We start from the raw sequence: 24,743 nt of genomic DNA on the forward strand, positions 1-24,743 counted from the left end.
TGTGTTATAGAGGACTTTGATCCTTCTCATTACATTTGATTTAAAGCCAAAAGTCAGTGTAACACTACTGAGTTTTAATGACCATTTTTATTAACCAGTTTATTACTCTAATTATGTAGCAATAATATAATTTTGGCATCATGTATGTCTCATTTAATCTTTTATGCAATCTCCTTTAGCTGTTTGAGTAAACTTTTGAGCCACTTTTGTTGAGAGCCTGCTTTTCTTTAATCCCTTGTCTGATCTTTTAGATCAGGCCTCATTATTGGGGAAGCAACCCCTAAGTTGAGGTTATTTTCCAGTATAAAAGATTCTGGAGATTTGTATTTTATTTTTAGAAGCTCTAATATCTCCATTGTTTGCAGCAAGCTTTTGGAATTTGGTCAGGAGAAAGCCTTGGAGCCAGAGGAAGTGCCCTTAGTTTGTCTCATAAAATTCTGTTCAGGCTTGAATGAAAGATGACCTATTGAAAATTTTAATTTTCCTTTCTCTTGCTTGCATTGTCAATAAAATGTTGGGAGTCTGCCAAAATTCCAACTAAATATGAGCTCATCTAAGGTCATGACCATGCTCCTGCAACCATCGCCCAGCGCACTGTGCTGGAAAGCTTGGGAGCAGCCCCTCTGGGAGGGAGAGAAAATGAGATGGACTCTTCCTGTCCATCTCCCCAACAAGCCCCAATGGCCAATCCTCCCCACCCCCGGATGATAACCTGCTGTGAGTGAATGTAGTTAGTCCTATAGCGCAGGCTGTGCTGTCCAGAGTTCAAACCCTGATGATGATGCATGATGGGGTTGTTAGAGGTGCAACAAATATAATTTACATACTTTTTTCCTTTAAAAGACCCTAGGAAATGACATACACTTTTTAAAAGAATGTTGTTTAGGTTGCAAAGTCAAGCACTCAAAAGTTAGGAAATCCCAGAATTCAGGTTGCCTGTGCAATCTTAATTCGGCCTCCTGTGCTCATGCATTGATAGTCTTTAGTTACATGATTACATACTATTTTTGTTACTTTCAAGTACTTGACTTTATAACCTTAATAGCATCATTTTAGTGTGTGCTTTATATATAAAACTGTATGTGTATTCAGAGAAAGAGATGAATGATACCAAAAAAAACCTCAGGCTTTTGGACTTCCCCCGGTGGTGGTCTTATTATTTTATCTATGCAATGTACTGCTCCCTCAAAGAGGGATAGAACACAAGCTCGGGGTGACGATTTTCAAACATCCTCCTGATGTTAGCTGTCTAATACCATATTTAGTCACCTGAATTAAGTAGTCTAATTTTCAAAAGTACGGAACACCCAGCACCTTCCATTGAGGTTCTGTGGTCTCCAACCTCCTCCATTTCTTCCTTTTGGTGGCTGTTTTCAGACTTCAGGACCTTTGTTCTTTGCCTAGGGAAACTTTTCTGGCTTTTTAATGAAAAATCTCCTGTTGACATATTGAAGTCAAGGGGAGTCTTTCCATTAATTTCAATGAGATTTGGCTTGTGCCCTCAGAGCAGTGGGAGTGGAATAAGCATTTTGTCTCTGACTAGTGTGTGATGGTGGGATATGTCTGTATAAAAGGGGGAACTCCATTTTGTATTATGTGCTGAACTCATGTCTTGTCTAGCCTAGCCCAGCCAAGGTTAATGAATTGCATTCCCAGTTACTTCCCTCTTCAGGAAAGGTGCTTGACACCAGCACTGAGAAGCCATCACAGAGCAATGGGGGCCTATAATTCTGGAATGGCTCTTTATTACTACCCCACCTCCATGGAACAATCAGTGTTTGCTCCCCTTCCTACTGACCCCTAGGCTGGAGCACTCCAGGGGAGCACATGGCAAGGAGAGGGAGACTCTTTAAAAGAGGGTGTGCTGCTCTGAGCAGAGGGCTGACTGTCACCACATTAGCAGGAGAGAGAACACAGAAGGGACTGTACCCAGCCTGAAATGCTGACAAACCTTGGACTCACAGAAGGGACATAGATCAGACTAAGGGAGGCTGTGTCTCTGGACTTTTGTTGTGTTTGAAGAGATCTTTAACTCTTGATGCTGTCAAGAGTAAAGTGACTGTGGTCAAGAAATTTGTTTGCTACCCCTGTGTTCTTTAATGTCCTGTCCCATTGTCCCTGAAGGGGCCAAACTAGAAGCCAGAGTGACCACATCAAGGTGGAACTCTGAAGGAATGCATGTAAGCGACTGGGGGGCTCAGGAGGTCTGAGACACTGGTTTTGAGGTCTGGGGTGGCTGGATCATCCTAAGGGAAGGGCTCAGACAAAGGGTCTGTCCTGCGTAGCCAGAATCTTTACCCAGACAGAGTTGACGTGGAAACACGTGAGACCTTGCAGTTGGGTCCACTTAGAACAGTCTGGTGTCTGTGCAGAGGGGTACTGGCCCTGGTGGTAACATAGTGCACACAGGTCTTTCCTGTAAGAAGACTCTCATGGGTCAGCCATTGCCAGTTATCTGAGTTTTCCAAAAAAGAGTCATGGTGGGTAACCCAGAGGAGAAATAACAAGGACCATCCCATTGATGATGTGCACTGAGTTAAATGTCAAAGGGAACAAATGTTGTCATTTGTAAATTTCAATAATCATTTACCAAATATCATTGGGCCTCCAGTTTTCTAGTTAAACTCATTATCAGATCTTCTCCAGAAAAGAGCACAAAACAGAAATACCATATAGTAGTGATTAAGAAAAGAAAAAAATATTTCTTATCCCATTTTCTCTCATTCCAGGTGCTGGGGCCATTTGTTGCATCTGAATTGTGTATCATTAGTTCTCTAAGCACCGTATCGGACTACCTGCTTCATGCACATGCACGGCACCATGGCCAGTCCTCAGGAGCACCTGAGCTGGCCTTCCTCTACAAACTTGATCACCAAGACTTTCAATGAAGACAAAGACTTCAGTGGGATACATGGTGATCATGCACCCACTGGAAACCATCCTTCACCTGAGATCATAGAGGATGTGCGAGAGAAGGGCTTACTTCAGGCAGATCTAATAGAAAATGTGGGCAGTCCAGTCACCACAGCAGTGTTGACCAGCATCAGCGAGGACTCTAGGGACCAATTTGAGAACAGTGTGCTGCAGTTGAGAGAACAGGATGAAGCAGAAACAGCTGTGCCTCAGGGCAACAGTAACACGATGGATGGAGAGAACAGTGGGACAGATGACATTAAAATTCAGTTCAGCAGATCCGGGAGTGGGAGCAGTGGGTTTCTTGAGGGACTTTTTGGCTGTTTGAGGCCTGTATGGAACATCATAGGGAAAGCATACTCCACTGACTACAAACTGCAGCAACAAGGTAAGCCTGTGCCACAGAAATGCTCCCAGTGCATTTCTTCTTCCCTTCATTTCTTTTAAAGTGAAGTGTGTGAGGATGCTAAAACAAATGAAATCCCTTTCCCAGCTTTCCACATGACCATTTGTCTGACATTCTCTCATACCTAACATACAGAGTTGCACAGAAAACAGTCACTCCATAGTGAACCGCAAGCGCAGAATTGTATAAGCTAGAGCTGGAAAAGACTACTTTTACATGATCTACTCCATCCCCTGAACTGGGAAGTGGCGGACTTCGAAGTTGAGACAATTATTTAAATTAGTCGGGATGTGGTGGGGCGGTGCCCCACTCCCAGGGGGGCCAGACTGGGCTACAGCAAGCCAGAGCGGCTGCGCGGTCAGCCAGCCAATCAGAGAGGGCCTGCAGGGAGCCAATCAGGGCCAGGCTAGGCTCTATATAAAGGCTGCCCAGGCGAGAGGCGGGGAGTCTCTCCCAGACCTTCAAGGGAGAAGGTCTGTCTCCTGAGCAAAGGAGACCAGCACCCAGGACAGCGCAGTGCTGGGCAGGCTTGCGGGAGCTGAGGAAAGCTCCAGCCCCATACCTGGCAGGCTGCAGGCCCTAATAGAAGGGCCCACAAGGTGCAAGGGGGCCGAAGGGGGAAGCAGCCCAGGGAGGAGAGGCGGACAAGGGGAGTGAAGGAGGGCAGGGAGGCTGCCGCCAGAGGGTCACTGGGCTGGGACCCAGAGTAGAGGGCGGGCCTGAGTCCCCCTTTCCCCCTTGTCCTACACCTGGCCGTTAGAAGTGGCCATAATGGACTGCACGCTACCCCTGATAGAAGGGGTTAGACTTTGGGGATTGGTTGGCCACTGCAGCTGGGGTGAAGCGAAAAGACTGCTGTTAAACCTCCCCCCTTCCCTGGAAGGGGGTGAGCATGGACTAGGGGGCAATGTCCTGAAGAGAATGCTACGAGAAGGGAGCAACATGGGTCCAGACACCAACGGAGGGTGAGAGACGGACGGGACACCACCAGTGGAGGGTGCTCCACGTGGACTGAGCTAATTCCCAGAGGTACCAATGGGAGGCGCTGCAGTGGTGAGACCCAACCCCGTCACACAGGACTAGAGAAATCTATGGGGAACCTAAGGAACGTAATCAAGTTAGGTGATTGGGCAGCACATGGCTGATTAAAAATAATGTTGACAAATGCAAGGTAAGGTACAGTGGAGGAATAGTTGGAACTGCTCACACACCTTCCACCATACAATCTTAATGCAGGATTTTCCCGTGCTGAATGTATTAGCTAGTGTTGTGTCCAGTCTGGTACTAAATATCTGAAACATTGGGGCTTCCATCACTTCCCTGTGAGAATATTCCACTGCCTCGTACATCTTGTTGTCAGGAAGACTTTCAACATTTAACTTTTCGCTCCCTTTTACCTCCCCTCCCTACCACGCTGAACAATTTTTCTGTGATCTTGGTGTTTACACTTTTCATATATTTGTGGACAGTTGTTATACCCTGCATCCTTTAATTCTGATACAAAAGAGCAGGACAGAAAGAGGTGGCATGAGAACAAATGGATTGCCAAAAATTATGGATATTAATGAAAATTGTTAATGTGTTAATGAGGTTATGAGCGTAAGGCCTACATATAGTATATCTTTAAAAGTATAACCTGTCCCCAGCTTTGGGAAAGGAAAAAGACAGATTAGAACAAGTTGTCATTTGAAATAGGGAGGTGTGACGGGGTGAACACACCTCGCACTGGACTGGGAAAGGTTAACTCCTCACTGTGGGCAGAGGAAGCCACGCCCCCACATCCCTACTGGGCATGCTCTAGGTGTAGCACCAGTATAAGAGGGAGCAGCCCAGCTCAGTCTGGGCTGACCGCTGGAGAGGAAGGATGCTCCTTGCTGGCTCCTGACCAGGAGCCACTGACGCCCTGGCCTGCGGAAGCCAGAGGCGCCAAGACCCAAGCAGATGCCCAGCTACCTGTGGATGCCCCAGGGAGGTCTGAGCTACAGGGAGTTGCACTGGCCAAGGAACCCAGAGACCCCAAAGGTGTGCAGACTGCCACCGGAAGTAACATGGTAGGTAGGAAATAGCCCAAAGGAGGACTAGCCATTGTCCTGATGATGGTCAACGTGTTGCAGACAGATCCCCGCTGACCCAGTGGCAGACACTCACCACTGACAGGGCCCTGATCTGGGATCCGGTGGAGCAGGGAGGACCCAGTCCCCCTACCGTGGCCCACACACCCCAATGGACCGCAAGGCCATACAGCCCCGCCTGGAGGGCAATTCTATTGTAAGGAATGTGGGTGAAGCCAAGCAGCAACAATTAAGATTTTTGTACACCAATGCAATGAGCCTGGATAACAAAATGGAGGAACTCGAACTACTGGTGCAGGAAGTGAAACCAGATATTATACGGATAACAGAAATATGGTGGAATAGTAGTCATGACTGGAGTACAGGTATTGAAGGATGTGTGCTGTGCAGGAAAGACGGAAATAAAGGCAAAGGTGGTGGCGTAGCATTGTATATTAATGATGAGGTAGACTGTAAAGAAATTAGAAGTGATTGAATGGGTAAGACAGAGCCTGTTTGGGCCAAAATCACTTTGGGAAAGAAAGCTACTAGAGGTTCCCTAGGGATAGTATTTGACGTATTCTGCAGACCCCCAGGATCTGATTTGGATATGGATAGAGACCTCATTAATGTTTTTAATGAAATAAATACTACTGGGAATTGTGTGATTATGGGAGACTTTAACTTCCCAGATATAGCTTGGAGGACAAGTGCTGCTAATAATAGTAGGGCACCGATTTTACTGGATGTGATAGCTGACAGATTTCTTCACCAAATAGTCACTGACTCAACAAGGGTCAAGCATTCCCTTTTAGATTTGGTATTGGTGAGTAGTGAGGACCTCATGGAAGAAATGGTTGTAGGGGACAACTTTGGTTCAAGTGATCATGAGCTAATTCACTTTGAACTAAATGGAAGGCTAAACAAAAATAGATCTACAACTAGGGTCCTTGATTTCAAAAGGGTTAACGTAAAAAAAATTAAGGGAACTGGTTAGGGAAGTGGACTGGACCGAAGAACTCAAGGATCTGAATGTGTAGGAGTCTTGGAATTATTTTATCAAAGTTGCAGAAACTACCTGAAGCCTGCATCCCAAGCAAGGGAGAAAAATTCATGGGGAAGTGTTGCAAACCCATCTGGATGAGCAAACATCTCAAACAGGTGATTGAAAGAGCCTACAAGGAATGGAAGATGGGATGGATGAGCAAGGAAAGACCTCTTGGAGGTCAGAAAGTGTAGGGATAAAGTGAGGATAGCTAAAAGCCAAGCAGAGTGGGACTTTGCAAAAGGGAATCAAAACCAATAGTAAAAGGTTCTACAGCCATATAAATAAAAAGAAAACAAGGAAAGAAGAAGTGGGACCGCTAAGCACTGAGCGTGGGGTGGAGATTAAAGATAATCTAGGCATGACCCAACACCTAAACAAATACTTTGCCTCAGTTTTTAATAAGGCTAATGAAGAGCTTAGGGTAGTGGCAGGGTGGCTAATGGGAACTAGGATTTTGAGGTAGAAATTAGTACATCTGAGGTGGAAGTCAAACTCAAACAGCCTAATGGGACGAAATCGGGGGTGGGTTTGGATCATTTTCATCCAAGAATATTAAAGGAAATATTAAATGAAATTGCAAGCCCAATAGCAAGGATTTTTAATGAATCTGTAAACTCTGGGATCGAACCCTGTGAATGGTGAATTGCTAATATAGTTCCTATTTTTAAGAAGGGGAAAAAAGGTGATCTGAGAAACTACAGACCCCTTAGTTTGACCTCAGTTGGTATGCAAGGCCTTGGAACAAATTTTGAAAGAGAAAGTAGTTAAGGTGAACGGTAACTGGGATAAAATACAATGTGGTTTTACAAAAGGTAGACCGTGCCAGACCAACCTGATCTCCTTCTTTGAGACAATAACTGGTTTTTTAGACAAAGGAAATGCAGTAAATCTAATCTACCTGGATTTCAGTAAGGTATTTGGCACAGTTTCACGTGGGAAATGATTAGTTAAATAAGAGAAGATGGGGATTAATATGAGAATTGAAAGGCGGATAAGAAACTGGCTGAAAGGGAGACTACAATAGGTCATACTGAAAGGTGAACTGTCAGGCTGGAGGGAGGTTACTAATGGAGTTCCTCAGGGATCAGTCTTGGGATCAATCTTCTTTAACATTGTTATTAAAGACCTCAACACAAAAAGCGGAATTGTGCTAATAAAATTTGTGGATGACACAAAGTTGGGACGTATTACTAATATGGAGGAGGACCAGAATATCATACAAGAAGATCTGGATGACCTTGTAAACTGGAGTAATAGAAATGGGATGTAATTTAATAGTGTAAAGTCCAAGGTCATGCATTTAGGGACTAATAACAAGAATTTTTGCTATAGGCTGAGGACATATCAGTTGGAAGTGATGAGGAGGAGAAAGACCTGGGTGTATTGGTTGATCACAGGATGACTATGAGCCGCCAGTGTGATGTGGCCGTGAAAAAGGCTAATGCAGTCTTAGGGTGCGTCAGGTGAGATATTTCCAGTAGATACAGGGCAGCGTTAGTACCATTATACAAGGCACTGATGAGATCTCATCTGGAATTCTGTGCACAATTCTGGTCTCCCATGTTTAAAAAAGATGAATTCAAACTGGAACAGATCCGAGGAAAGGAAACCCTATTTTATGAGAGGAGACTCAAAGAGCTTGGCTTGTTTAGCCTAAGCTAAAGAAGTCTGAGGGGAGATATGGTTGTTCTCTATAAATACATCAAAGGGATAAATACCAGGGAGAGAGAGAGAAGTTATTTAAGTTAAGTGCCACTGTGGACACCAGAACAAATGGACATAAACTGGCCCTCAAAAGTTTAGGCTTGAAATTAGACAAAGGCTTCTAATGATCAGAGGAGTGAAGCTCTGGAACAGCCTTTCAAGGGGAATAGTGGGGACAAAAATCCTAACTAATTTAAAGACTGAGTTTGATAAGTTTATGGAGGGGATGGGTATAATGAGACTCCCTACAATGACATGTAGCCGATCTGTGACTGCTAGCAGAAATTATCTCCAATGCTTGGTGATGGGACACTAGATGGGGAGGACTCTGAGTTACTACAGAGAATTCTTTCGCAGGTGTCTGGCTGGTGGGTCTTGCCCACGTGTTCTAGGGTCTAACTAATTGCTGTATTTGGGGTCAGGAAGAAACTTTACCCCTGGTCTGATTGGCAGAGACCCTGAAGGTTTTTCACCTTCCTCTGCAGCATGGGGCACTGGTCACTTGCAGGTTTAAACAAGTGTAAATGGCAGTCTCTCTGTAACTTGAAGTCTTTAAATCATGATTTGAGGACTTCAGTAACTCAGCCAGAGGTTAGGGGTCTATTACAGGAGTGGGTGGGTGAGGTTCTGTCACCTGCATTGGGCTGAAAACCAGCTAGATCAGGGGTACTCAAACTTTTTTTTGCTGAGCCCCTCTTTGAAAATGTTTCACGCTGTGATGACACACACACTCCAAAAGTGAGAGCAAATTACTATGCATACTCATAGGAGCACCAAGTTAAGTATGTAATCATTATCCCTGCAGTCAAAGGCACTGAAGCCTTTCAACAAATGTAAAGTAGGCTTACCATATTTCAAGTTTCCAAGTAGAGGACACTGCCGGGGGGAAAGGGAAGCTGGGGATGGGTGGGTACAGCAATACTGTACCAGGCCACCCTTACTTCTGCACTGCTGCTGGCAGGAGTGCTGCCTTCAGAGCTGGGCAGCAGCCCTCGCTCTCTGCCCCCCCAGCTCTGAAGGAGCGCTGCCGCCAGCAACATTACAGAAATAAGAGTGGCAATACCATACCATCTCACAATGCCCTATAATAGCCTTGTGACCCTCTTCTGTGTCGACTGCCAGTTTGAAAAGCGCTGGACTAAATGATCACGATGGTCCCATTTGTCCTTAAAGTCTACGAGTCTGTGTGTGTGAATAAATATGATGGCTACAAATGTTCCTTGGAAATTTTTAACTGTTTGTTGAATAACAGAAAACCAAATTTTTAGAGGAAACTGTCCAGACTGTATCTTCCATAAAGTGCCATAGTCCCCCTGTGTTGATGATGCATCCTTGGACATAGTGTGTCATGGAAAATGTAGTCTGGCTAGGGAACCTGGCCCATACAGGAGACTGTGGTCAGAAGACCCTGTTGCAGTGCTGCGGAAGAATATCTGAATCAAACTTTTTGGTTTTTCGATGTTTGGGTTTTGGCAAAAAACTTTCCACCAAAATCAGACACAGCCGATTCTATGATGCAATCTGCTTCTCTGGTGGAGCATACTTGTTTGGTGAAGGCAGTTTTAAAACCACCAGAGAAGTAGATCTCATAATGTAACAGGCCATCCAGATACCCAGGAGAACCTGCTTCAGTACAGGGGGAAAAAATCCCATTAGTCACACTCTGCTAGTTGTCACTTGTCACCCCACACTAGACCCCATATGGGGTATCAAACAGTTACAACCCATATTTGATGGAGACCACTTCTTGATAGAAATCTTTCCGAAACCCCATCTTCTGGCTTTCAAACAACCCCCCCATCCCTAACCTCATGAGGCTTATCAGAAACAAGCTCCCCATAGACCAGGACTCACCAATTCAAAGTGGTACCAGATTCTGCCAGAACAGATGCAAAACTTGTAGACATCTTTCCACTGCTACAATGATCAATACCCTTTCAAGATCCATGCGTCTTGATACCCTTTCAAGATCCATGCCTGTTACAAGATGTACCTCATCAAATGCCCAAACAACAACAACTATGTGGGTGAAATGAGACAATCACTATGCTTTCGAATGAACTCACACAGAAAAATGATAAAAGACAAAAACACCTGTGACAAAGCTCTGTCCTTGCCTCCGTGGGTCCCACGTTTCCTGGTGGATTTCGCTAGCCTCAGAGGCTCACTGTGACCCTCCATGTAACCCTTCTCTCTCTAGAGACAAGGGTCACAGTCTACTGAGCCATGTTCATCATAAGCCAGTGAGGGAGGTGAGGAGAAGTTATTTTTCCTTGCACAGTCTCTGTTGTCTCCCAGTCTCAGTGATTAATCAGACGGGAAAGGGGGAGGGGAGCCCAGGCCCACCCTCTACTCCAGGCTCCAGCCCAGGGACCCTAATAGTATCAGCTATGGTAACTGACCTTTTAGAAACATGACATGTATAATTCCCTGGGCTACTTCCCCCACAGCAGCCCTCACTTCCTCAAGCTCCACTTCACCCTTACCTCAGGGCCTCCTTCCTTGTGCCTGATATGGTGTGTACTACTCAGTCTCTCCAACAGCACAGTTTCCTCCCACAGCTCCTGACATACCCACCCACCTGACTAACTGGGAGGCTTTTAACTAGTTTCAGCCAGCCCCTGATTGGCTTCAGGTGTCCGAATCAACCTAGCATTCTCCCTGCCTTCTGGAAAGTTCTTAATTGGCACCAGGTGTCTTAATTGACCTGAAGCAGCTGCTATTTCACTTATCCTGGTACCAGGGATTTGTTTAGCCTGGAGCTAATATATCTATCTCCCACTACTTTTCTATAGCCGTCTGGCCTTGCCCCGTCACACACCATACCTTTCATGGGCAAATACTTTTCATAAAGCAATCATTTAATATCTGACCTCTCAGTCCTCATCCTTAAAGGAAATTTGCACAGCACCTTCAAAAGAGCCTGGGAACTTAAATTCATAACTCTGCTGGACACCAAAAACCATAGACTTAACAGAGACACTGGTTTTGGGGCCACTTACAGCAACTTGTAACATACGCTGCTTCCTACTAACCCACCATTCTCCTACTTGACTCCAGAGGTGTTAATTGCGCTTTTCATTTTAAGTGGTCTCTTACAACATGTGAACCATTTATGCTTAACAATCTATCCCACTTGTATTTATCTTTGACACTGTAGTTTCCTTCTCTAGACCTGAAGAAGAGTTCTGTGAAGCTTGAAAGCTTGTCCTTTCCATCAACAGAAGTTGGTCCAATAAAAGATATTGTCTTGTCCGCTTTGTCTCTCATATCCTGGGACCAACATGACTACAACACTTCAAACAAATACATTAACTGACATTTTCCATTTAACTTCATGCCTTTAAAAATTAGAGATTCATAGATTCCAAGGCCAGAAGGGACCATTGTGATCATCTAGTCTGAACTCCTGCATTACACAGGCCAGAGAACTTCACCAAAGTAATTCCTAGAGCAACACGTCTTTTAGAAAAAACATCCAATCTTAATTTAAAAATGGTCAGTGACAGAGAATCCACAACACTTGGTCAATTGTTCCAATGCTTGCTTACTTTCACTGTTAAAAATGTATACCTTATATTGAAATCAAGATGATAAAATTAGTAGATATCAAAGTGGAATCTGTGGGGCAAAGTTCAAGTTGTGATGTGAGGAAACATGCATTTCTTTGTAGTTCTGAAGAAAAATGTGTGTGTTTTATTATGTGGCCAGTGTAACTCTTATGATGTACTTAACATATCTTGCTTTAAGTGCTTGGGTTTTCTAAATGATGTGTTAGATAACTTAGTTGTTGTCACTGAGCAACCTTAGCTGTCTTTTTAAACAGTTTTTAGTTTTTATACCAGTGGTGGGCAACCTGCAGCCTACGGGCCACATGTGGCCCATCAGGGTAATCTGATCGCGGGCCGCAAGACATTTTGCTGACATTGACCATCCTCAGACACAGCCCTCTGTCGCTCCCAATGGCTGCAGTTCACTGTTCCCAGCCAATGGGAGTTATGGGAAGCGGCAGACTGCACATCGCTGTGGCCCACTGCTTCCCGCAGCTCCCATTGGCTGGGAACGGCGAACTGCGGCCACTGGGAGCTGCAGCGGGCCGTGCCTGCGGACAGTCAGTGGTCAGCAAAATGTCTTGCAGCCCACAGTCAGATTACCATGATGGGCTGCAGGTTGACCACCACTGTTTTATACTCGGCCCACTGTTGGCTCCATATTTATTGCCTTCCCTTCTGTGCCCTGTTTTACCCCATTTAAACAAAAATGATTAAAGGTCTAGAAAACATGATGTATGAAGAAAGATTGAAAAAATTGGGTTTGTTTAGTCCGGAGAAGAGAAAACTGGGGAAGGCAGGAGGTAACATGTCAAGAGTTTTCAAGTACATTAAAGGTTGTTCAAGGAGGAGTGTGAAAAATTGTTGTACTTAACCTCTGAGGGTAGGACAAGAAGCAATAGCTTAAATTGCAGCAAGGGAGGTTTAGGTTGGACATCAGGAAAAACTTCCTAACTGTCAGAGTGGTTAAACACTGGAACAAATTGCCTAGGGAGGTTATAGAATCTCTATCATTAGAGGTTTTTAAGAGCAGGTTAGACAAACACCTGTCAGGAATGGTCTAGTTATTGCTTAGCCCTGCCTTGAGTGGAGGGGACTGGACTAGAGGACTAATGAGGTCCGTTCCAGTCCTACACTTCTATGATTCTGTGGTTTTCCTGTAGAAAAACCCTTCAATTTGTTTTGGCCATTGTGGATTTTAAACGTTTCCTTTTATCGGAATGTTTGGATTGTCTATAGTTATATGTTTAATGTTGTACAGCCCCGCTCCCTCCCTCCTTGAACTTCACCGAAGAAGGGACACTCTCCAAATTCTCAGATGTGAAAGTCTCAAGTATATTAACTTATTGTATCACATTAGCAGCTCACAAAGATTTTGAATGTGTTACTGAGTTACTTGGTGAAAAGGTCATAAGAGATGACAAAGGAGTTGACAGTCACTGTCTCCGGTATGACCTTGCAACAGAGCACTGCATGAACTTGGAGATCTTCTAAGCTATGTGCCTTGCTTGTGTATTACCAGATACATGGGAAGTTCCTTTTGAGGAGATCTCAGAGCTGCAGTGGTTGGGCAGTGGAGCGCAAGGCGCTGTCTTCTTAGGCAAATTCCGAGCGGAGGAGGTGGCAATCAAGAAAGTGAGAGAACAGAATGAAACCGACATCAAGCACTTGCGGAAGCTGAAGCATCCTAACATCATCGCCTTCAAGTAGGTCATGACTTCTGTTATCTAGATAATTACTAGAAAAGTAATAACTTGTTTTTTTCCAGAAGAAGGCATTGTTAGCCATCATGTCCTGGCCAAATGGTGAGCTCCGAGTACACGACTTGCCTTCTGGTTTATCCAATCTTCCATAGTTAAAACTGGAAACGTATTCTGCCCCTCCTCTCACGCACAGGTATGTAGTGTTGTGGGCACTGTTATGGTGTGCAACATTCCAACCCAGAGGGGTTATATAGACACTCATACACACAAAAACACAGTCCTGTGAACTTCGCACATCTACAGGTAAAGGAAAGACCAAGGAAACTATTGCCAGAGAGATTTCCCCATGCACAAAGCCCATGGGAAACTTTTCCTGTCCTGTCCATCGGGGAGAGCCTCACTACTGGGGAGAAGGAGAACAATGCGTAGAGCTGTAGTCAGGCAGAGTGAACAGAGCTGATCAGAAGAGCAACTCCTCTCCCCCTTGAGTGAGAATGAGTTGCTCCTTAGACTGTGCTCTGCGGGCTCCAGCTATGCTTAGTGAAGCTATTTAAAGATGATGGTGAGACCCAAGAACATTCAGACAGGAGAACAGGAACAGCTTCAGGTTTATGGTGGGCAGCCTGTATAAAATGCTCCCTTTCCAACTGGCAGCAATCCGTGGGTGATCACTGAGTAACTGGCTGGGGTGGTGCCTAATCCATGTCACTGGGGCATGCAGGTCTATCCTTATCTAGATGACTGGCACAAGAGCATAGTCTTGCAATTGGTGTAGTTCACACCCTGTGGAAGGTGCATTCTCTCGTCATAACTGTCTGAGAGAGAACAAAGAAAGATCTACTGTAGTCCTTATTCAGGTTTTAAAATTCCCAGGGACTACCAAGTCCTCTTGGCCTGTAGCTTGCCTGCATCAGGACAGGTTCATGGTCTCATCCTAGGAGCAGATCCAGGCAGGACAAATTTTCAAGGCTCTGTGAAATGTGATTTGAGAGGGCTACATGATGGTGTGCTCCTCAGGTTGAGGACTCTCTGAGATGGTCTATACACCAGAGAATGTCTTAAAGGACATGGCCTTTTTTCCAACCTGCTCCTTAGTTAAATCCCGACTCTTCAAGGTACTTAAGCACAAGCCTGACTCTGTGTTATGTGAGGATCCCATGAAAGTCTGAACACCCAGGGCAACTTGCGCTCTATGTTGCACAGGTGTGTTTAAATCAGAAGAGCTTTGAGGGTGCTGCTTCTTCTTTCTCACAGCAAGTGGGGAGGATTTCCTCATCAGTGTCTATTGAGTGCTAGGTCAGGGCATGGCTGATGGACTGACAGGGTGTGTGCTGTACTGGTGTGGGCCCATCCACCTGTACGTATTGTAGTCAGTAGCATACGTGGGGATTGGAAATGCTGCTTTTTAGGGGACAGAATGAGGTATTCTGCCCACTGCATTCAGCCTGGGCTGGCAGGATGGCATATGGACCCTTCCTAAAGCCAACACCTTATTGCTTCCATCCAACAATGTTCTTGCTGCAAGGGCAGAATTTTGCCATTAACCCAATCTGAATTCGTGTTATTGCAAAACATAAAAAGGCAAGAGCTCTCGCAGAGCTATCAGTCTCTACAGCCCTCATCCTCTTAAAGGACTGAACTGAATTGTACTTGAACTTGCAACAGATCTTCTCGGAGCAGGCATAACACTAGAGTGTGCATAAAGCAAAACCAGATCTTGCAGCTCTGTGGTGTAAGTAGGTAATTTATTACTGGAGTTACTTACTGGGCATGGTTGATATGCTCAGTGCTGTACAAAACATGGACACAGTCCATGCCCTAAGGAGACAGACCATATAGTACAGACAAATAATCTAAGTCGATTTTACTCCTAACCCCATTTGTTATCCAAGTGATGCCTGCAGATACTTCCCAACCTAATTTAACTTTTGCTGCAAGAGGATTTTTGAATAGTTCTAAAATATATGGTGAGTGTTAACAAGAATTTAGCTCCAAATGGAGTGGAGATGAACCCTTATTCTGTTAACCTGGCTGAATACTAATACAAGGTCCAGGTTAGAGCTACTTTAATGTGGAATTTCTGCTAATTCAGTGGGAGCTCTTCACGTGACGCAGCTGTAAAACTGAGCCCAGAGTGACTTAGTAGAAGGCAAGCCAATCAAACGAATTATGTGACAAGTTAGAAGGTGACTGCAGTGGTTCAATGAACACAAGCCGTGTTTCTCCAAAGCATGTCTGACAAGATATGGAATAAATATAAAACCTACTATTTTGACCTAACTTTGACATAGGAACACCACACAAACAAATACAAACAAACCCGAAGTAAAAAATAAAGTCTAAGTCCTGCTGACTGGAGATGGATCTGTTTTCTGTAATCTTAGTGGGAAGGGAGGAGGAGAAAATGTAGAAGAAATAGTAATAGAAATATTACTTTTAATCTAATAGTGTCACATTATTAGCTGGTTAATCAAAATGCTGGGGGACTAATGGGGTCTCACAGAATGGAAGTTTTCTCATGGAAGGTTAGCTCTCTTCAGGCATTTTGGCATTGAACTACACTAAAGTTTGTATTTGCTATGTGTCTGGTGTTCCAGAGCTCTTCCTGATTGAGCATTTACTAAGGCATGGTTTTTGTTTTCCTGTGAAGCATCGAAAGCCCCTGTCATTGCTTGACCTGGGGGCTCTGTAGTCTGATCTGGACCTGTATGGCAATGTCTGTGTTCCTTTGCCTGTATCCCTGGAGAATGAAGGTCAATACTAGAAAGTAAAAGCCAAAGACATAAACCTACAGAGCAGCTTCTGCTTCTATAGACAAACTTAATTTCTCCACATATGAGTCAGGTGCACAGTTGACACGTTCCAGATAAAGAACAACGGTCTAATTTTCAAAAATGCTGAGCCCCTACAGCTCCCTGCCAGGAAAGTCAATGAGCTCTGGGCATTCAGATCACAATGGTATATTTTTGAGTTCAGAGAATCCCTTTGATACTGAGTGTTGGGTTTGATTTGCAGTAATGTGTATAGTGTTTGTGTGTTCTCTGACAGGGGAGTTTGCACTCAAGCTCCATGTTACTGTATTATCATGGAGTACTGCGCACATGGACAGCTCTATGAAGTGCTACGAGCGGGTCGGAAAGTCACGCCTCGGCTGCTTGTGGACTGGTCCACAGGGATTGCAAGCGGAATGAATTACTTACACCTTCATAAAATCATCCACCGAGACCTCAAGTCACCAAAGTAAGTCCTTGGGTGCTTAAAACTCTGAAAAAGTAGATTTTTGAGTGAATTCCTCCAGCAAATGGATATCGAGCTAGATATGGGGCCCTTAAACTTTCTCATGGTCTGGCCCATAACTTGAGAGAGATTTGTCTTGTGACTCCTCTGACCTGTTTGTAACTGCATGGACCATCTCTGCTCCCATTTATACTAGCATAACATCTCTGTTATGCACGAGTTGCTTATGTGGGAAAGTAATAGTAGGGAAACATGTATGCTAATGAGATGTCTGTTTTGCCCTTTTGAAAAAGTGAATCACTCTGTCTCCTTCTTCTCTATTTTGTCTGTCTTTCTTGTCTGTTTTGTTCTGGTCTCATCCCCTGCTCTCCTGAATGTGTATCTTCCTCTTCTCCTGCACCTGTTCCCCTGCTGATACTGCCCAGCTGTCTTATCTCGTTCACCCTGGACATTGCTTCAGCCTCACCCTTCCTTCACTGTTTACAGCACGCGGTGTGACTGTGGTTCTGTTATTGTATCTGTATTTGGCTGTAAATGTTTTAAATGGTATGTTACATTGTTTGGGCAGTGAGGTTATTATTGTTACATCACTTATTATTTATATTATTGCTAGTTTGAATATCAAGATAAATTTTCCAACAAATAGTTCTACATTTTTCTGTAATTGTTACCTCTAATTATACTGTATACAGTATATACCTGCATATGGCTAATTGCATTTTTCCATCTTAGTAGTCATTTTGTGTTAAAACATGTATTTAAAAGAAGTTTGAAAGTCCCCCAAATATAGTCAACCTTGATGTTCCCCGTTATGACTCTGTTACAGTCGGTTTACACCAGGATGGACTTTGGCCTCTAGAATTTAGAATCAGAGTTTGGAAAAAAATCAAAAGAATTTTGTGGTAATTCATCTGTGAAGCTGCAGTATTATTAACCCTGTACTCTGACCCTGTCAAACAGCCTCACCAATACGTAATACTGATTTGAAACAGAGCCATTTGCTAACAATAGCTACTGCACTAAGATCTTGAGTGACTGTGGTTAAAATTGAGGCTTTAGATAGGAAGTGTTTGAGCTAGATTCCAAGAGGGAGGAGCTTTGTTTCCAGAACAGTGTAGTTTATGGGGCCGTGGGTTTGAGCAATGATAGAAACCAGGAGCCCTTGATCAGTAGGGCTGGAGACAGACAAGCAAAAATGTTAGTGTAGATTGCTCTACTGATTTTATTTCAGCACTACCTTATTAATGATGCAAAGCAAGGAAGAGGTCATTATGACTCCCTCCCATGTTGGCGGAACAACTGGATCTGGTGGAGTTACATAAGAAAAACTTGTTCTGAACAGAGGGAGAGAATTTACCGAAACTAGCAAATTAATTCCATTTACTGATCAAATTGTTTTAAAGCTTTAGTTCCTGGCTGCTAGGTCCAGATAAACCACTAATTCTTACACCCTCACTTTGCCCATTGATAAAATAGTTATAGTTTATACCTGACAGTGTTAGTGGGTGACAAAAAACTTTAAGATCCACTTCTGAAAGTTGCTAGGGAAGTGCAAAGCGTTTTCTCATTGCTGATACCTTGTGTTTTTCCCTCTCTCTCCAGTGTATTAGTCACTCATACAGATGCAGTAAAAATTTCAGATTTTGGTACTTCTAAAGAACTCAGTGATAAAAGTACAAAAATGTCCTTCGCGGGCACTGTGGCTTGGATGGCCCCAGAGGTGATACGGAATGAGCCCGTCTCTGAAAAAGTGGATATCTGGTGAGCAGTACTGTCATGTTAATTACACATCTTCACCTTCCTTTCAACCAGTCAGATCTTCCCATTATATAGCATTTCCAGCACTCTATACTCACCAGAAGGTCTGTCTCATTGCTCTCTACTGGACTTTCCATTCTCAGAGATGCTGCTAAATATTATATGTAGGGCCCTACCAAATTCATGGTCCATTTTGGTCAATTTCATGGTCATTGGATTTTAAAAATAATAAATTTCATGATTTCAGATATTTAAATCTGAAATTTCATTGTAATTGTTGTAACTGTAGGGGTTCTGACCCAAAAAGGGTGGGGAGGGGCACAAGGTTATTGTAGGGGGGGGTCACAGTATTGACACCCTTAGTTCTCTGTTGCTGGCAGTGGCGCTGCCTTCAGAGCTGGGCGGCCAGAGAGCAGTGGCTGCTAGCCAGGAGCTCAGGTTTGAAGGCAGTGCCACGGCCAGCAGTAGCGCAGAAAAAAGGATGGCATGAGATGGTATTGCCACCCTTACTTCTGTACTGCCTTCAGAGTCGGTTGCCTGGCCAGCAGCTTCTGCTCTTCAACCACCCGGCTTTGAAGGCAGCGCAGAAGTAAGGGTGGCAATACCACACCCCCTCCAGTAATCTTGCAACCTTTTGGATCTGGACCCCCAGTTTGAAAAACGCTGATCTCCCTTGTGAAATCTGTATATTATAGGGCAAAGGTACACAAAAGACCAGATTTCATGGGGGAGGTCAGATTTCACGGTCCATGACGCATATTTCCTGGCCGTGAATTTGGTAGGGTCCTAATTATAAGCTCTACAATGAGGAGTGGGGCTATGAAAGCAATAAAAATTCAGTGTATTTAGATGTTTGATGATGATGAGACATGAAGGTCCTCAGCACCTCACAAAAGTGGGCCCCAAAAACCTGCCCCTTTAAGAATTAAAACAGTGAACAAACACAGGATCATGTTTTTCTGTTCCATGCGATGTTGTTATAGCCAGGTTGGTCCCAGGACAGGAGAAAGACAAGGTGGGTGAGATAATATATTTTATTGCACCAGCTTCTGTTGGTGAAAGAGACAAGTTTTTGAGCTTACACAGAGCTTTTCTTCAAGTCTGGGAAATGTAGTCAGCGTGCAAGGATATATTGAGAAAGAGAGAGAAAGATGCTGTTCCTTCTGGGATATAGTAAATTTGGACTTTGAAACTCACTAAATAGTCTTTACCACATCTCTGCATCTCAGGCTAATTTTAGCTTCTGGAACAGTTATTCAGTGATTGCTTTTCTTTGGCTTTTGGTCACCTCTCTTTTGCCTTTGTACTAACCATTTTGGCATCAGTTTACTATTTTATGATGCCCTCTGTGTGGTTGGTGATGGCAGTCATTCCTTGCTACCTTTTGTGAATTATGACTTCTCTCTGGAGCCTTGGATTCATTACAGGAGAAAGGCAGATTTAGTTTTCTTACCTGTAATTTTCATTTCTTGTAGTGTGGGTTGCCTGCTCTCGACAGACCCTCCTTATACTGTTCTAGCCATGATTGGTTTTAACACAATTCTTATTCATTTTTCTTCAAGTTAGGACAAGAGGGAATCTCCAATGGAGTCTGAAATGTCCAAATAGTGGCACCTACACAGTGGCTGTGTTTGTTTCCTCACTTCCACATTGTAATCATTGCTGTTGTTTTGTGTTTCATTAGCTTTGGAAGCATTTTTCTGCAGAGGGCACGGCTAGTGCAGCAAACATGCCAGCAGGGGGAGTGTTTGGGTTTTTTTTTTGTTTTTTTTTTTAAAAGCAATCGAAATCTGTTAGCTGGTTTATCATGAATACACACAAATTCTCACTTTGTTCCAAAGCAAAGGAGCTATGATCAGCAATGATTACAGCTTGGAAAAAATAACTTTGCATTTTAGTTACTGGAATTGGCAAGACCATGACCTTCCATTGTAGATTTTACCCATATTCCATTGTATTTTGCTCATAACTTCATATCTTTTTGAGATTAAAAACCCAAAAAGGAGGAGGATTTGATTTAGCTTTTCAGTATAAAGTGAAAGGTAAAACCGATGCAACTGTGGATAAAAGGCTAGGGTCTAGAACAGTGGCACAGAGAGACTGCACAAAGTGTAACATAACCCTGGATAACACCCTTATCTAGTTAAATATATGAACATTACCATTCTTGAATCCATTTTCAAAATCCAAAATCAGATGTAACCTGCTGCCCATTTTGATAACTGAACAGAAAGTCTCTTAGTCTGTTACCGAATTTTTTCACAACCCATGTAACTCACTGTGGAGGTTTGTCCTTATGTTTCTGTAACAGGTCATTTGGGGTAGTTTTGTGGGAGCTGCTTACAGGAGAGATTCCATACAAGGATGTAGACTCCTCAGCTATCATCTGGGGAGTGGGCAGTAACAGCCTGCACCTTCCTGTCCCTTCCACCTGTCCAGATGGGTTCAAAATCCTCATGAAGCAAACATGGTAAGAGCCACATCCCCTGCACAGACTTGGGGCTTGATCCTGCAGTCCTGGCTCTGCCAAACTGCCAGTGGGGTCAGTGGAAATGGCGCCTGAGTAAGGACTGGAGGGTGGGGTCCAGAGCAAAGTTCTCTTTTTAAAAAACACTATTGCCTCTGAGAGAGAGACTATGTGCTGGTGGCATACTATGCTGGGTGTGACATTCCATGTCCCGCTGCCATGAAGCAAAATGACTTGTCACCAGCAAGGCATTGGAGTTCCTACAGACAGCATGCAGTTACTTATGCCATTGATGTTGATGTTGAAAGAGACCAGGGTGGTCAGAGAACGGAACTCAGTGTTGGAGAAATTAGACACGGCAGGGCTTGGGGACGACCAGGGCAAGTGAGAGAGATGCTGGAGAGCTGCAGATCGAATGAGGAGGTAAGGACGATGAGGCAGGTGGCCAAAGGCTCATCCTGACCGTGGCTGAATACGGGAGAACCAGGAGTCACTCAGAGAGGACTATGGATCTGGAGCTAGGTGGGTGGTACGTAACAACTACTCGGAGGGTGGGAAGAGAGGAGAGCTGAGTGGAGTGCTGTTCAGAAGAGAGGAGGAAGAGGGAAGAATTGGAAGCAACAGGAACAGGGATCCAGTTCCCAGCCTTGGCACGGTTCTAGGTGGTGAAAGAAGGGGAGGCTGTGATCTGCAGCAGAGGCAGTGTCAGCCAGAGGGATCCGGTCTCTGTTTCCGCTGGGAGCTGGAGAGATGCCACTGTCTCTGTGCTGTAGCTAATTCTCTATGTCAATTTGAGGATGCTGCTGCCTCTTGGCTCCCTGGTCCATATTATTCCCAGACTCAGGACACCTTCTCAAGCCCCTCCCTGCAAATTCTGCTGTCTGAGGATGAAAATATCCAAATTAGCAAGAATGTTTGAGCTCAGAAGCCCCATCAATCTTGTTTGACTCTGTCCCGTCTGTTTTAGCAGTCATGTCTGCCCTCCTTCTGGGCCTTTATATAGGGAATCATCATTGAGTAGATGTGTTTCCAGTGGGATCGCACAAGGCTCAGTTCTTGGACCTACACTATTTAACATTTTTATTAATGACCCAGAAGAAAAACAAAATAATCACTGATAAAGTTTCCAGACACAGAAATTGGGGGAGTGATAAATGATACGCAGATACAGAGTGATCTAGATCACTTGGTAAACTGGGCGCAAGCGAACAATGTGCGTGTTGATAGGGCTAAATATAAATGTATATATCTAGGAACAAAGCATGTAGGCCATGCTTGCAGGATGTGGGACTCTATCCTGGAAAGCTGTGACTCTGAAAAAGATTTGGGTCATGGGATAATCAGGTGAATAGGAGCTCCCAGTGCGATGCTGTGGCACAAAGGGCTAATGCGATCCTGGGATGCATAAACGGGAATCTCGAGTAGGAGCTGAGAGGTTATAATACCTCTGTATTTGTCACTGCTGCTGGAATCCTGCATCCAGTTCTTGTGCCCACAATTCAAGAAGGATGTTGGTAAATTGGAGAGGGTTCAGAGAAGATCCATGAGAATGATTAAAGGATTAGAAAACCTGTCTTATGGTGATAGACTCAAGGAGCTCAATCTATTTAGCTTAACAAAAACAGGTTAAGAGTGACTTTATCAGGGTGTATAAGGACCTAACTGGGAAACAAATATTTGATAATGGGCTCTTCAATCTAGCAGACAAAGGTATAAAATGATCCAATAGCTGGAAGTTGAAGCTAGCCAAATTCAGACTGGAAATAAGCTGTACATTTTTAACAGTGAGAATAATTAACCATTGGAACAATTTATCAAGGATTGTGGTGGATTCTCTATCACCAGCAATTTTAAAATCAAGATTGGATGTTTTTCTAAAAGAAATGCTTTAGGAATTATTTTGGGGAAGGTCTATGTCTGTGTTATACAGGAGGTCCGACTAGATGATCACAATGGTCCCTGGAATCTGTGAATCCATTAATACAATCCTGGAAAATTATTTTTAATCTGTTGGCTCTATAGCTCTTGGACCAGTACAGTCTGAGTTCGTTAGTTAAGAATTGCATACCTCCTCATATGCACAGAAACCTCTCTATATGAGATGCAGACAAATCCACCTATTTTTCAACCTGCGTCTCATTCCTGCAAGTTTGACATCAAATTTTCCCAAGGAAATATGTTTCTATTGGGGGCCTAGATGCTTCTGTCAAAATGGCTGGTCATGAGCTAGTTATAGAGGAAATCCAGCTGTGTGCTGGTCTGGGGACTTTACCCTTGTGGTTGTGGGTAATGTTCTCCATACATTCCTCTTGCCAGGTTACAGAGCTCAAGGTCTTATTCTTAGGAAGGGCATTAATGCTGAGTCTTCATACTTCAGGCTCACTAATGGCAGGGAATCCCTAAGGGGTATGGAATATTAAAGAATACCTTGATTCTCCTACATTAGCCAAGATGGGCCACCATTCGTTCTGGCTAATATACTAGGAGAATGAGGAAGAAAAATGCTGTGATGCTGCCTATTCTTCACTGACCTGTAATTCTTAGGAGCGTGCTCTAAATATGTCAGTTACAGATTCAGAAACTCAAGGGACACCAGGCTGAAATCTAGTCAGTTTCACCAAATGAGTTAGAGAAGATTCAGTTTCTACCTGCCTTGAGGCCTCTGCTGACTTTTGTGATTTCACAGTTACAGTTTCCTGTTTTACAAATGTTCTCTCTGCCCTGGTGTTGTAGAAGGGAAAACTGACTACAGCGCAACAGTGAAAGGGCTTACACACAGCAAGCTGCCAAGTGCAACAAAGAAATACACTGGGTGGGAAAGAGAATTCTTGTGTTCTGCTCTTTTCCAGCTACAGCAATTATAGGTTGATTGTACCAGTAGTGGGTAAAACACTTTCAGTCTGATTTTAACTCGATAGCATGTCCCCTTAACTTGACTTTGTTGTTCTGTTCAGGCAGAGCAAGCCCCGGAACCGTCCCTCTTTCCGACAGACGCTGATGCACCTAGACATTGCATCTGCTGACGTTCTTGCCACCCCTCAGGAGACTTATTTCAAATCCCAGGTAAATACAGACTGGTCATAGCTGCTAGGAGGGCTACGGGGGTCTCACAGCTATTGCTGACTCATGCTGGAAGCCAGACCAAGTGGGACTCCAGCCCAGGATGTAATGGATTGGTTTGTGTCTGAGCGGGAAAGAGAGGACTAGGGCAAGGACAGGAGGGTCTTGCAAGGGAAAATGTAATAATAAGCCAACCTCAGAAAAATCTTAGGCTGAGGCTTATGCTTTACTATTTATGTTAACAATAAAGGCTTGTGCTAGGAAGGGATTATGCTTTGGACACAAACCGTGTGTGTATGCACCTGCTGTGTTCAGAAAACAGGGTGGGGACGTTTGTACCAGAAGTGGTGTTTCCAGACACCCTTTACCCAAAAGACAGAAGTGGAAGAAGAAATGGATAGCACAACAACAGCTGCAGCAGCTACAAGTTAGGCCTGCAGCCCAATAGGCCTTGATGCAATTTATAAACGGCCAGCAAGCCTGGTCTGCAGTCCGGCATTTATAGCAGTTTACAGCATTTGCAGACCAGACAGACCCAACAGTATCAGCATGCTCAGGCTTCAGCCCAGCCACAACTGTCTTAGAGAAGCTTCTTTGGAGACACATGTAACTGTGTGCACCATCCAGGCCTCCAATAAATTCCAGCCCTCTTCTGTGCAAGCCCAGTCAAAGATAACCTAGAGGGTCAGCTGGTCACTTCCGAGCAGTAGCTATCCCAGCGTAGTGGGAGGAGCCCTGGGAACTGTTTGGCCCCTTTCTCTTTTTGAGAGAGGAGACACAAGCAACGTACTAAGCCCAGGACAGGGATGGCTGGGCAAAGAGGCAGGCACAGATGAAAAGGAAGT

General features: G+C 44.2%; 1 protein-coding gene across 8 annotated transcripts in view; it reads left to right on the plus strand.

The window, feature by feature from the left end:
* MAP3K13 (mitogen-activated protein kinase kinase kinase 13) overlaps positions 1–24,743 on the plus strand; it is a 147,281-nt gene that overhangs the window by 85,376 nt on the left and 37,162 nt on the right. For all 8 annotated transcript variants that reach the window (XM_048863738.2, XM_048863735.2, XM_075132281.1 and 5 more), the window contains 6 exons: positions 2,730–3,301; positions 13,196–13,379; positions 16,425–16,616; positions 18,216–18,374; positions 20,683–20,841; positions 23,793–23,901. In XM_048863738.2, the coding sequence (XP_048719695.1) occupies positions 2,803–3,301; positions 13,196–13,379; positions 16,425–16,616; positions 18,216–18,374; positions 20,683–20,841; positions 23,793–23,901 (1,302 nt within the window). In that variant the 5' untranslated portion in view covers positions 2,730–2,802. The remainder of the gene's footprint in view (positions 1–2,729; positions 3,302–13,195; positions 13,380–16,424; positions 16,617–18,215; positions 18,375–20,682; positions 20,842–23,792; positions 23,902–24,743) is intronic.

This window comes from Caretta caretta, chromosome 9 (genome assembly GCF_965140235.1).
Source record: "Caretta caretta isolate rCarCar2 chromosome 9, rCarCar1.hap1, whole genome shotgun sequence".
Classification (NCBI taxonomy): Eukaryota; Metazoa; Chordata; order Testudines; family Cheloniidae; genus Caretta; species Caretta caretta.